At 43.3% G+C, this 12706-nt stretch overlaps 1 protein-coding gene across 2 annotated transcripts in view; it reads left to right on the top strand.

Annotated features, from left to right (window-relative positions):
- Positions 1-12706, top strand: part of LOC138293502 (vitamin D3 hydroxylase-associated protein-like) — a 731360-nt gene that overhangs the window by 340267 nt on the left and 378387 nt on the right. For both annotated transcript variants that reach the window (XM_069232741.1, XM_069232740.1), the window contains exon 5: positions 12168-12374. In XM_069232741.1, the coding sequence (XP_069088842.1) occupies positions 12168-12374 (207 nt within the window). The remainder of the gene's footprint in view (positions 1-12167; positions 12375-12706) is intronic.

Here is a 12706-nt window from a genome sequence, read left to right as displayed (position 1 = left end):
AAAATAGCAGTCAGCAAAGCTTTTATAGAGGGCCTCAAAAGAGTTATTCTGCCCTTCATTCCGCCAGCACCACTCTGGAGTCTCAATATAGTTCTCACCAGACTTATGGGTCCTCCTTTCAAACCTTTACATTCATGTGATTTACAGTTCCTCTCATGGAAGGAAGCCTTCTCAGTAGCTATAACATCCCTTAAGCTGATCAGTGAACTCCAAGCACTCTCCTTAGAAGAACCGTTTTTCCAGGTCTGTCCTTATAAATTGATACTAAGTACAACCCCTAAGTTCCTCCCTCTAAATATGTTTTTTTCTTTTCATGTAAATCAGACCATTGAGCTCCCAGATTTCTTTCCAAAACCTGACTCAGAAGCAGAACGAGCTCTACAAAAACTGGATGTTTAAAGGACTGTAATGTATTACATTTTGGAGAACAAAGTCTTTTCGTAAAACTCAGCAGCTTTTCGTAGCCTTTTCAAATCCTCGAAGAGACGCTTCAATCTCAAAAGCAGGGATTGCAAAGTGGATAGTAAAATGCAGACAAACTTCCATACAAAGTTGCTACCACAAAGCCAAATGAGTGCTACTTACAACTTCAAGAGCTCATTCTACCCGTAAAAAGGAGCCTCCGTGGCTTTCCAAGGCAGCATTCTATTAGTTGATATCTGTAAAGAAGCCACACGGAATAACCCACATACATTCACCTAACATTATTGTCAATATTTTAGCTAATCAACAAGCTAAAGTGGTTCAAGCTGTATTACGAACAACGTTTCAAGCATCTACACCAGTCATTGGCTAGCCACTGCATTTGTGGTGCATTAATTTACATTCTATGCTAAGCAAATTTATCTCTGGCGAACACATGCTACTTACCGTTTAAGCATCTATTTGTAGCATGTAGTGCCGTATATTCATATGCACCCACCCTTCTCCCTGGAAGCAACATTCATTTTCTTAACTATGACTATTACCTGATGGGTCAAAAACAATCTAAAAAATGAGCTGCTGACCAAGTCAATTCAGACTATGAGAGGAGTCAGTATACCTTGTTACTCAAAAGACTTTTCGGACAAAAACAACTTCAGGGCGCCTCTTCAGGGCCATTAAACATAAAATACATGCAAAACTAACAATTGCATTTTTTTTAAGTGAGAGAAAAATATCAAACTTCACATTATTTCATCTGACAATCTACGTTTATAAAACCTTCGTTCTTTAAGTACATATTAACAGAAAATAGGCATTTTGCCAATATATTCTATTCGAGGTTTGTGCTTTCATCCTTCATTATCTCTCAAGATACCACATTTAGGGGGTCATCCGCCTGGAGGGAACCGCCGAATGACCGCACTGCGGTCAAAAGACCGCGGCGGTCATTCTGGCTTTCCCGCTGGGCCAGCGGACGACCGCCAGAAGGCCGCCCGCCGGCCCAGCGGGAAACCCCCCTCAACAATGAAGCCGGCTCCAAATGGAGCCGGCGGAGTTGAGATGGTGCGACGGGTGCAGTTGCACCCGTCGCGATTTTCAGTATCTGCACAGCAGACACTGAAAATCTAAATGGGGCCCTGTTAGGGGGCCCCTGCAGTGCCCATGCCAGTGGCCCCACGACACCCGTTCCCGCCATCCTGTTCCTGGCGGTAAAAACCGCCAGGAGCAGGGTGGCGGGAAGGGGGACGGAATCCCCAGGCGGCGCTGCTTGCAGCGCCGCCGTGGAGGTTTCCCTGGGGCAGGTGAAAACCGGCGGGAAACCGCCAGTTTACCTTTTCTGACCGCGGCTTTACCGCCGCGGTCAGAATTGCCCCTGAAGCACCGCCAGCCTGTTGGCGGTGCTTCCGCGGTCGTTGGCCTTGGCAGTCCATGACCGCCAGGGTCAGAATGACCCCCTTAGTGTTATTAAGACCAGCTTCCCATTTTATCAAAATTCCTCCTGTTGAGTGATTTCATTCCCTTTTTAACCAGACTAATTTCAAGCCCTACTACTTATCTTGGAGTCTTTCCCGTTCTGTGTATTTTCTTATGTGCTTGTGTAATGTTTAATGTGACAAGCTGTTGGTTTAGTGCCTTTGCATGCACTCTGTGTTTGATCTGTAGGTGCACTATCTTTTCTTTGAGGCAACAATTACTCTGAAGGTTGCTGAAAAGTCTTTGAGATTGATACTCATTTCACATACTGTCACTCAGCCAAAACTGATCAATGCAAAATTTCTCAGCGCTCTGACAATTAATCCTAGTGTCTGACTATGACTTGGTAACATGCTCTTTGGTACGTATAACACGATCTTTGTGTGTTAAATAGGAAAAGATTACCCCACTGTTTGGAGGTGTGCAGCATGATCATATGCAAACATAAGACCTGTGGTTGAATGAAGAGCAGGCGGTAGTCTGAGCAGTAGGTATTGTGCTTTCAATACAACATTGACGGGTATTGCAAAGGGTGATCACTGGTTGATCTCATATCAATATTTGACATTTGAGCTGGTTCCTTCAACAGTCCTTAGACATGGTGATTGGATTCATTACATATATTTCATTATCTCAGCTTCTTTTAAGTCCTCTGTTTGAGTCGCTGAGAGTGTAATGGTCATCTGTGTTGGTGTGGGTATTGGATATGTCGACTTTCACAGATTTCTCTCCTTCTTCATTGTCTGCATGCTGAGCACTTCTTGCATTGAGAACCAGTATGAGTGATGTTTGGTACCACCACAGAGACCGCATTTGTATTTCCTGACAGAAGCATTGATAGACTTGGTTTTGTTTGAAGCCCTTTATCATTGATTTAATAAGAGAGGTTTGAGCATTTGAAAGCTTGTTAGAGCAGACTTTGCTGATCAAGTTAGGGAGCAATCTCCCTTGTCCTCGAATGATAGGATGTCTCTGCCTGGTGGGTGCGCACTACTGAAAGGTCTTTGTAGGATTTTTCTCAGCCTTGTCATACAACATGCATTTTTTGCCAGGACATTTAGATGCTCATTAAAGCTGTTGAGTGAGTCCTATGCGTCCTACTTGATTTGTTGCTGTAAAAATGTGTGACCTCTGTGTTTGTCTTTGTTGTGAGATGAGAATTTAAAACAGCTATGGCTGAGTCATAGGTGTAGGGTGGGCCAGCATATGTTACATTGTTTGACAATTTGAATCTAATGTTGCCTTGCAGCTGAAGAACTATTGATCGTTCCACATCAACTTCAACTTTTGAAAAAAAAGCCTATGTTTTTAAGTGTGTTGCCTATAGGTGCCATTTTAGAACTATGAAGATGGTGTGCCAACAAGATAACATTGGAAGATGGCAGAAATGAACAGACATTTCAGAAAATACTCTGTTTTGTGCACCTAATGCTGTAACTCATTCCTGTTAAAACGCTTACATGGTGTGTGTTTAAACAATTGCCTTTAATGTCGTCATTTTAGCGAACGATGCACTTTTTATGAGGGGAAGACAGGGGTTTATATCCTCACATAAAAGGCTAGAAACAGGTTTTAGCTGTGTTCAGTGTCAAACTTGTTATGGAAATATATGGGTGCTATTTTGGTCATCACTCTAGTGTTGCACTCCAGCCCGGCTATTTAATGTGCACTGGGGCACGGACGCGGTGACACTCGGGATACACTCTTTCTTGTGCACATGACTTTGTAACTAATTCATGTTAAAAATATTTTTTACATGGTCATACGTGTAGGGTGGGTCAGCATCTGTTACATCGTATGGCAATTTGACTCTCATGTTGCCGTCCAGCCGAAGAAGTAGTGATTATTTCACATCAACTTTAACTATTTTTCAAAGTGTGCTGTCCAGAGGTGCCATTTTAGAACTGAGGATTGTGTGCCAACAACTTAAAATTGGAAGATAGCAGAAATGAATAACATCGACATTTCAGGATACCCTCTGTTATGTGCATGTAATGCTGTAACTCATTCCTGTTAAAAACGTATTTCCTCTTGTCTTGAGGCAAATGGTGTGTTACATCCTTCCCAGACTAGCGTTAGACCTGGAAGCAGCACATAAACTACTCTGGTTGCAGCCCCGGAAGAACTGATAGCTATACTTGATCAAAGTGGCCCAGTGGCTTTAATTCTACTAGATCTGAGCACAGCCTTTGATACTGTTTCACATCCAGTTCTGGTTCAAAGCCTGGAAGAAACAGGCGTCTCTGGGATAGTGCTAAAATGGCTTGCCTCCTTCTTTGAAAATAGAAATGTTCAAGTGTGTGAAGAAGCCACTCTGTTCAAACTCACTTCCTAAAATGTGGTGTGCTCCTGGACTCATCACTAAGTCCCACTCTGTTTAACCTGTATGTTCATTCATTGGCAGGGATTGTAAAGACGTGGTTCCTCAACCATATCTCACACAGATGACACACAAATTGTCATCTCCCTTTTCCTACACACAGAAACGACATCCAACCAACCCAATAACTGCTTAAAGCTTGTAGTAGACTGGATGTCTGCAAGCAGTTTGAAATTAAATGGTCAAAAGGTGGAAGGTCTTATGGTAGGAAACAACCCAACCTGGTGGGTGGAGTTGAATTGGAAAGATTTTCTTCACACCCAACCCAACCATAAACCTGAGGTTAAAAGTTTGGGCATTTGGATAGGCAGCAAGCTCTCTATTGAGGTCCAGGTCAAGACATTGGCATCAACTGCTTTAGCCTAATCAAACTGCCAGAACCCTCACGTAGAGTGGTTGGACAAGGTCAGTAATATCAAGACTTGATTTTGGTGACTCTCTTTACCTAGGGAGTCCCAAATGTGTCATAAAAAGACTTCAGTTAATCCAAAACGATGCAGCCCAGATTCTTTCAAAAATCCCTAAACATCATTCGGCCACGCCAGCTCTGGAGACCTTGAACTAACTCTGTCTTGCTCATCGAGCAGTGTACAAGAAGGGACATTGGCTGATACAAAGACTGTTTAGACCCTACAATCCCAAAAGAACTCTTCGATCTAGAAACCAGCTATTATTTAAAGTCCCTAGTATCAGAAAAACCTGGGGTGGAGGATGCTTATTCGCCTTCCTTACTCCTAAAAACTCTGGAATGCTCTTACACTGGGACTAAGGAACACTGAGGGGCTCATTCCGACGCTGGCGGTTTCAAACCGCCAGGGCCGGGGTAGACGGAAGCACCGCCAACAGGCTGGCGGTGCTTCCTGGGCTATTCTGACCGCGGCAGTAAAGCCGCGGTCAGAAAAGGGGATCCGGCGGTTTCCCCTGGCCCAGGGAATCCTCCATGGCGGTGCTGCTTGCAGTGCCGCCATGGGGATTTCGACCCCCTTCCCGCCAGCCTGTTCCTGGCGGTAAAAGCCGCCAGGAACAGGATGGTGGGAACGGGTGTCGTGGGGCCCCTGGGGGCCCCTGCACTGCCCATGCCATTGGCATGGGCAGTGCAGGGGCCCCCTAACAGGGCCCCACAAAGATTTTCACTGTCTGCATAGCAGACAGTGAAAATCGCGACGGGTGCAACTGCACCCGTCGCACCCCTGCAAATCCGCTGGCTCCATTCGGAGCCGGCTTCCTCTTTGCAGGGGCTTTCCCGCTGGGCCGGCGGGCGATCCTTTGGCGGTCGCCCGCCGGCCCAGCGGGAAAGCCAGAATGGCCGGCGCGATCTTTTGACCGCGGTGCGGTCATTCGGCGGTAACCGCCTGAGTCTGAATTGAGATTTAGAAAACATTCGATGACTGCTCTGCTCAGCTACATTTTGGAAGACTTCTTCCTCAGCAAACATGCAAGCGTAAGGCTATGTAACCAAAATATTGTTCAAGCGCTGGGATGCCCTTCTGGGTAGCTATACGCTTTAGAAAGCTATATGAATAGAATAGAATAATTTGTGGTCAGTGTCTTTTAGCATGGTACGGTGGTCCAGTTAAGAATGCAAGATCGACTTGCAGTGGTAGTGATGGGCTGAATGTTGCTCATGGTGGTGTCCTTAAAGTGGTCTGCATAAGTGCTTTAATCTCAGGCCATTTCCTGTCTCTGCTCTGTGTAGTGATATGATGGTGCATACTGAAGCTGTCTTCAGTAGCGATATTCAGCAGTTTGACTAGATGTCCACCTTCCTCTAGTGTGGTGGGACAAGGAAGAGTATGCCAGTGGTCCTTACTGCCTTACTCAGCAAGAAGTCAACATGCAGGTGTGCCAGCTGACAGTAACTTGAGTGTGGTGTCTGGACCTGGATACAGCCAATCATTGGATGAAGGAGACATTTCTGATGAAACTTATAAATCAGTAAGCCTGTACCTTATCAACATTTTTGTGCTCCATTTAGTGAACAGGTGTTGCAGTGCATAAAGGGTTACACAGAGAGATGTCTGTTTATTTGGTCTTCGTTTTCCAAGCATAAGTCATGTGGAGTGGAGCCATTTATTTAACAGTGTGCCTGTATGATGGACACAATCAACATTGGAACACCTCAGGGGGTATTTACCTGACTAGTGAGCACACACAACACTGCATCTGGGTTCTTGCCACATATTATAAAACTGTTGTCACATTTTGAAACTTAATTTCAGACGACAACCTCCACCAACAAGAATAGGGGTTTATAACTAAAGCAACATTTAAAAACACACCAAAGGTTTAAATGCCCCCTTGCAGAGCAATGGTAAAAACACAGGATTACTGAGATCTAGGGTATGCTCTAATATGTACATGGTCTAGCAGTAGGTGTTCAGTTGTCCAGTAACTGAGAATACAGTGACGTCTACCCTTCTCTGAACACAGTTTTATTTTTGCAGAACTCTTGTTTGCTCACTTTGTTTACTTTACTCTTGCAACAGTTAGGGGTCTCAATGGCATCAGGCTGATCAAAAGGCCAGATCTTCGTCTCTCCCAGTATAGGTTTTAGGCATTTCTAGGAATTCTAAACAGTGTGTGTTAGTAATGCTATATTGTAGCCTGGTGAACTTGAGATGAGCTTCTGTTGCCTGCCCTAGAGGATAGTTTATTGCTTCTAGGGTGACAGCCTTCTTACATAAATGAGGCTTTGGCTTAGAGCAGACCCTGAACAATACCTCACATTTTCACAAATGGAAAAGGGACAAAGTACAACACACCTATTTCTTTCCCTGAATCAGGGAACTATACTAACATTCAATGATAACTCCACCAAGCATGCACCAAGCAAGATTCTTGCCCATTGGATTCAGCTACTGTATTGCCTTAAATGATTCACTGCTTAGTGTGGCAGGTAAAATACAGATAGAACTCTGAGTTCTGAATCACAGGGGCACTTTGAGACATCCTTCCAGGGAGAGATGTTGTGTTGCTCACTACCTAATATTTTGCAACTGTCAGGAAGTAAAAAATGTTGTGTTGCTCACTATTCAATGTTTTGCAACTACCACGAAGCCTTTAGGGGGACTGAGAGGATAGGGTATCCCTGTGATGGCTGTTAAATGTCTTCCACTGCTCCCTCTTTAGCATCTGAGACTAGAGTGGTCATGCATTTCTATGGAGCCTGTGTTACTGTTGCAGGTTGCCATAACTACACAGCCTTCACCAGCTCTGTGTGTTAAGAGAGATTGTGAGACCTTTCCTCTTTCTGTTCTGCCATCGAGTGTGAAGAAGAGATATCCACTTGATTGTCAAGAGGGGGCATGGCATTGAACCTGGTAGTAACCACTTGCTACTGCAACTGTTAGAGCTATGCTATATGAATTGTTATATTTAGAGGGTTCATTGTGTTTGCACCACCATTTCACCTCCAAATGTTTAGCCTCCTATCCGAATTTGCCAATTGGCACACATTTGGCACCAAATATCAGAGACCCCAAATGACTTCCATGCTTCCCATTCCACCTCTGGTCATCCTGGCAGCAAGAGCACAGAAGATCTGTGAAAAATTGGGTAAACAACAGTCACATTCCCTTGCAGAGTGAACCACAAAAAGTCAATAAATTAACCTGTCCTTAACCCTGGGTAGCTTGGCATTAACCCTGGGTAGCTTGGCACAAAAAACAGTCAGGCTAAACTTAGAGGCAATGTGTTAAGAATTTATGCAGCACACAAACAGCAATACAGTAAAAACACAACACATAGAATCCCCAAACCAATTTAGACAAATAGAGAAAATATAAATACATTATTTGACACTAAAACTATCAAAACCCAATTAGTAGAACTGGAGCTATGAAATTTTAGAGTTTAAGATTCAAAATAGCAAGTCCTAAGTTTTGGAAAATGGCCACCTGGGTAAATTTGGCACCTCATCCAAGGGTCTAGGATTGGGTGGAGACCTCGTGGGGGCTCAAGGTGCACTCAGGTTGGGTCCAGGTGCAGGTTCAAGATGGTAGGAGCCTGTTATGTCCCTGTGGTTCTGATCAGGAGGCCAGCTAACATAGCCCTTGGAGTCACTTCTGAAAACCTGGGTGCAGGTGAAAATGTTGGGTTCCTCAGCAGGGCTGGCCTCTGAAGGCTCAAGGCAGGCTACAGGCAGCGAAGCAGTCCTGCTAGGTACAGCAACAGTCTGGTAGAGTGCACAGCAAGTCACAGCAGCAGACAGTCCTGTGAGAGTCCTTCCGCAGGTCCTGTAATCAGAGGGCTAAGGGCATGAAAATGTAAACTTTCTAAAAGTGCCATTTTCAAACTTTTAATGATAAATCAAACTTTATCATTAAAGAGGGTTTATCATAATACGTTCATAGATACCAAACATGACCTCTGGTTTAGGAATTACATCTCATTAAATATAATAAGCGATCCCCAAAGTTTTCCTGTGGGAGGGGTAGGCCTCAGTAGTGAAAAAATGAAATTAGGAGTTTTTCACTACTAGGACATTTAAAACTGAAAAGTACATGCCCTACTGTTTACTTGCGCCGTACCCTGTCCTATAGGCTACCAAGGGCTTACCTTAGAGACAACTTATATGTAATAAAAAGGGAGTTTAAGGTTTGGCAAAGGGTTTTAAATGTTAAGTTGACATGGCAGTGCAACACTGCCTTCAGGCTGCAACGTCAGGCCTGGGACATTTTAAGGTGTTACGTAACTGGATGGCACAATAAGTGCTACAAGCCCACTGGTAGTATTTAGTTTACAGGCCCTGGGTATATAGTATACCACTCTACAAGTGACTTACATGTAAATTAAATATGCCAATAAGGTATAGGCCAATCAAATAATGTTTTAGGGAGAGAGCACAAGCACTTTAGCACTGGTTAGCAGTGGTAGAGTGCACAGAGTCCTAAGGCCAACAAGCAAAAATCCAGCAAAAAGTAGGAAAAAGAAGGTAAAAAGTTCGGGGTGACCCTGTCGAGAGGGACATTTGAAACAGGATTGCTGCTAAGATAGTTGCATTTATGCATCTGCAACCACCCTGCAGCTCTACCGTGTACCTTCTCTGCTCAGTAGAGGGACCTTAAGCTCTCCAACACTGCTTTCCAACTACATCATCATCCCAGGACAATGTCTCCTCTTTGAGCCTCACCTTTGTGTGTGACAATTTCTAACAATTAGGGTAAGAAGTACACTTCTGGTTTGGACTGAGAGGTGGAACGACTATTTGGTATTGTGGTGACCATGGATATAGTTGTTGTTTTCACATTAAGTATTTAGTTTTGTAGGAAACTAGAATATTATTTGGGGTAGGCGACTGACCACGTCAAAGAATAATTACAACTCTTGTCAGAGTGAACCCTTAAAGTCACTAAATTAGGCTTAGCTCAACCCCCTGGTGGTTATGGCACAGGCCAGACGGGATTAATTTAGAGCACCAAAAAAGTAATGAAGTCAAACAAATTAGAAAAACAGAGGAAACATTAATGAACAAAATGACACCAAAACAGCAAGCATCCAATAAGGGGAAACAGTGATATGAATTTTGAAAGATTTAAGTAAAAACAGCCCTAAAAAGCATAAAGACCCAATGGTAATCAACACTCACAGTAGATCAGGAACTAGGCGAAGTTTGAGATGGATCGTGCTGGAGCCTTGGTCAGATACAGCCAGTGGATTGGTTTGCCTTAATCTATGTGTGTGCTGGCTAGGTCCTTGCTTGCTCAAGTGTTTCCGAATTCTCAGATGAAGCCGACTCACATATTTTCACCCATATAGCAGGATGGGCAGCCGTTTAAAAACTTAACTTAGTTTCAAGTTGGCTAATCAACTCCTTCCACTGTCCCTTCACTGGTAGGACAACCCCTTTCATGAGGAAATTCGGATCCACCCCTTGCCTTGTAGAATATAATTAGCCACATACTATATGTGCCTTCACTCTGGCTTACAGTAGGCATTCAATATCTTTGGCCTTTCCATTGCCCTTCTGCACTTCCACAACTTCCTTTCAATATTAACATGCTTCTCTGATATCCTTTCTTGTTCAGCTCTCTATGATCATTCTTTGTCTACTGCAGTTTATCCACCTTTTCCCAAGACCTTTATTCTGTTATCAAATACTTTCTTGGTGCTAATATTGGGCTATTTATATCTTTTTTGTCTTTAATCTTCACCACCGTCCAATACCCTATCAATAGTGATTGGTGAGTTGAGTCGAGTCAAGTTCTGTTCTTCTTTCATACAGCCTACCACCACCCTGCAGGGACTGGGAAACCAGCTCCATTGTGGGGAAGTAGGGCACATTTGATGATCGTCTGGCTCAATAAGACTTACCATTACTAGTAGGACGACTGGTCTGGTCCCCACATCATGGACTACAAAACCGCTTCCACAAAACCCAGATACCAATCCTTCTCTGTTTTGCCTCATTATGCCCATGTTTGGCATGTCTTGCACTCTGAAATGACTAGGGAACCAGCTTATCAAGTGTTGAATGCACACATCTCATTCCCTGATGGACCCGTGTTCCATTGTACGCATCTTCATTGAAGCTGAAGTCACAGCTAAGCTTACTTCGCTTTCTTGACCCAGAATATACAAGAAAGGATTTGTATAGTACACTTCAAGGTGCTCTCAACTGAGTGGTTTGCTTAGCATCACACAATTGGTCAATGGAGAATCTGGATTGGAACTCTGGGTTTCTCATTACAGTGTGTGCATTTCAGCCACTGGAAAAGTGTATCTTTTATGTTTAACACTGATGAACAGTGCTTTGTTCCTACTTATTTGAGGTGGCAAGTAATACATAGTAGAAAATAAGTATGCATAACATTAAATCAATCTGAAACAAATGTTCTAGAAAAAGTGCAAACGTATGATATGGGACGGCTGAACACCCTGTTTGTAGGTCTCTTGAACAAACAGGTTTAGCTGCCTAATGTCAATGGCCTGTTCTCAGCATAGAATACACAAAGTGGGTTTTGAGACAACCCCTTAATTATGATTTGATGACTTTCTAGTATCTAACACTTTCCCTGATCCGGATTCAATGGCTTTAATCAATATTTCTGTGTTTGCACTCACCAAGGAACATTTTGATCTTACTGAATTTTGATTGAGTGGCACATATCCTCCCACTGCTGACATCAGGCCTTGAATTGCATTACAGTGCAATATGTATGAGTGACTATTTTCTATCCCTCTCTGTCTTTCCCTTAACTCCCAGCCCCCTTCCTTCTTCGGATAAAAGTGTGTAATATGTTACAAGTGAAGTGTAGAGCTTGACTGAAGACAGAGTTTTATGTATGTGTTCCATACATGCCAACATTTTCAAACTAGAAAGAGGGAGATATTGAAAAAACATAATTGTCTATATTTTCCTCATTGACTTACATTGAAATAAAGGCAATTTTAGTTGGAAGATTGCCAAAATAGAGCCATTTTTTGCTTAAAAAATGAGGAGTCTACCCCCTGATCGGGTGTCTTGGCATGTATGATGTTTGGATAAGCGACTAGAAAATCACCAGTTACGCTTAGCAGTTTTTGTGGTTTGAAATCTACATTAAGGAGGTAAAAAGGAAGTGTCTGGGATTCCACCCCAGCTCTTTTATGGCTCGCTAGCTGATAAAGGCCAAGGGCTGGGCCAGAGCCTGACATTCACCCCTGACCATCCTTGCTTAGCTCGCCTACCCTTGGTAATGGGGGTATATAAATCAGGGACTTCTGAACCTTTTCAATAAAACAGGAACACATCAACATGTGCTAATCACTGACACAAGAATTAAGGTGTAGTGTTATCACTATGTTTTCGCTGCATTGTTCTCCATGTGATAGAAACTTATTTTGTGATCCGGGCAAATCTAAAAAATCTCCTTCTAAACATAATGTTATTTTGTTTAAAACCTTTCAGCTATGACTGCAGAAATCCAGTGAATGGACAGACTGTAAACCCTCTGAACCACAAAAAAACCCCTGGAGGATCCTCAGGAGGTGAAGGGGCTATCATCAGAGGAGGTGGTTCCATCATAGGATTGGGGTCAGACATGGGTGGAAGTGTCCGTTTTCCATCCAGTTTTTGTGGGTTATGTGCACTGAACCCAACTGTATGTCGACTAAGGTAAGTTCTGAAAACAACATTTTGATAGTTCATGTTGCATGTTGTATTGCATTAAAATATGTTGGTGAAGAAATTGACTTTTGGTTGGAAAATTCAGAGAAATTTGAATTTCGCACCAAGAGAAGGCCCCTCACAAGTTGGATACTTTATGCACCTTTTCCCAGTGAAGAAGTCTGCCTTCGGACTTAGTCATTTTTTTGGAGCTAGGATCCTTCCAGTGGGGCAAGGCTGCAGGTTCTTGTCAAAGAGGTTCTACAAGGCCAGATATCTTCTCTCCAAAAGAGAGCAACATGAATCTTTGGCTCATCAGCAAAGCACCTTAGTCGGATCAG

The sequence above is a fragment of the Pleurodeles waltl genome, chromosome 4_2, assembly GCF_031143425.1.
Source record: "Pleurodeles waltl isolate 20211129_DDA chromosome 4_2, aPleWal1.hap1.20221129, whole genome shotgun sequence".
NCBI lineage: Eukaryota > Metazoa > Chordata > Amphibia > Caudata > Salamandridae > Pleurodeles > Pleurodeles waltl.
This window is presented reverse-complemented; position numbering and strand designations above follow the sequence as displayed.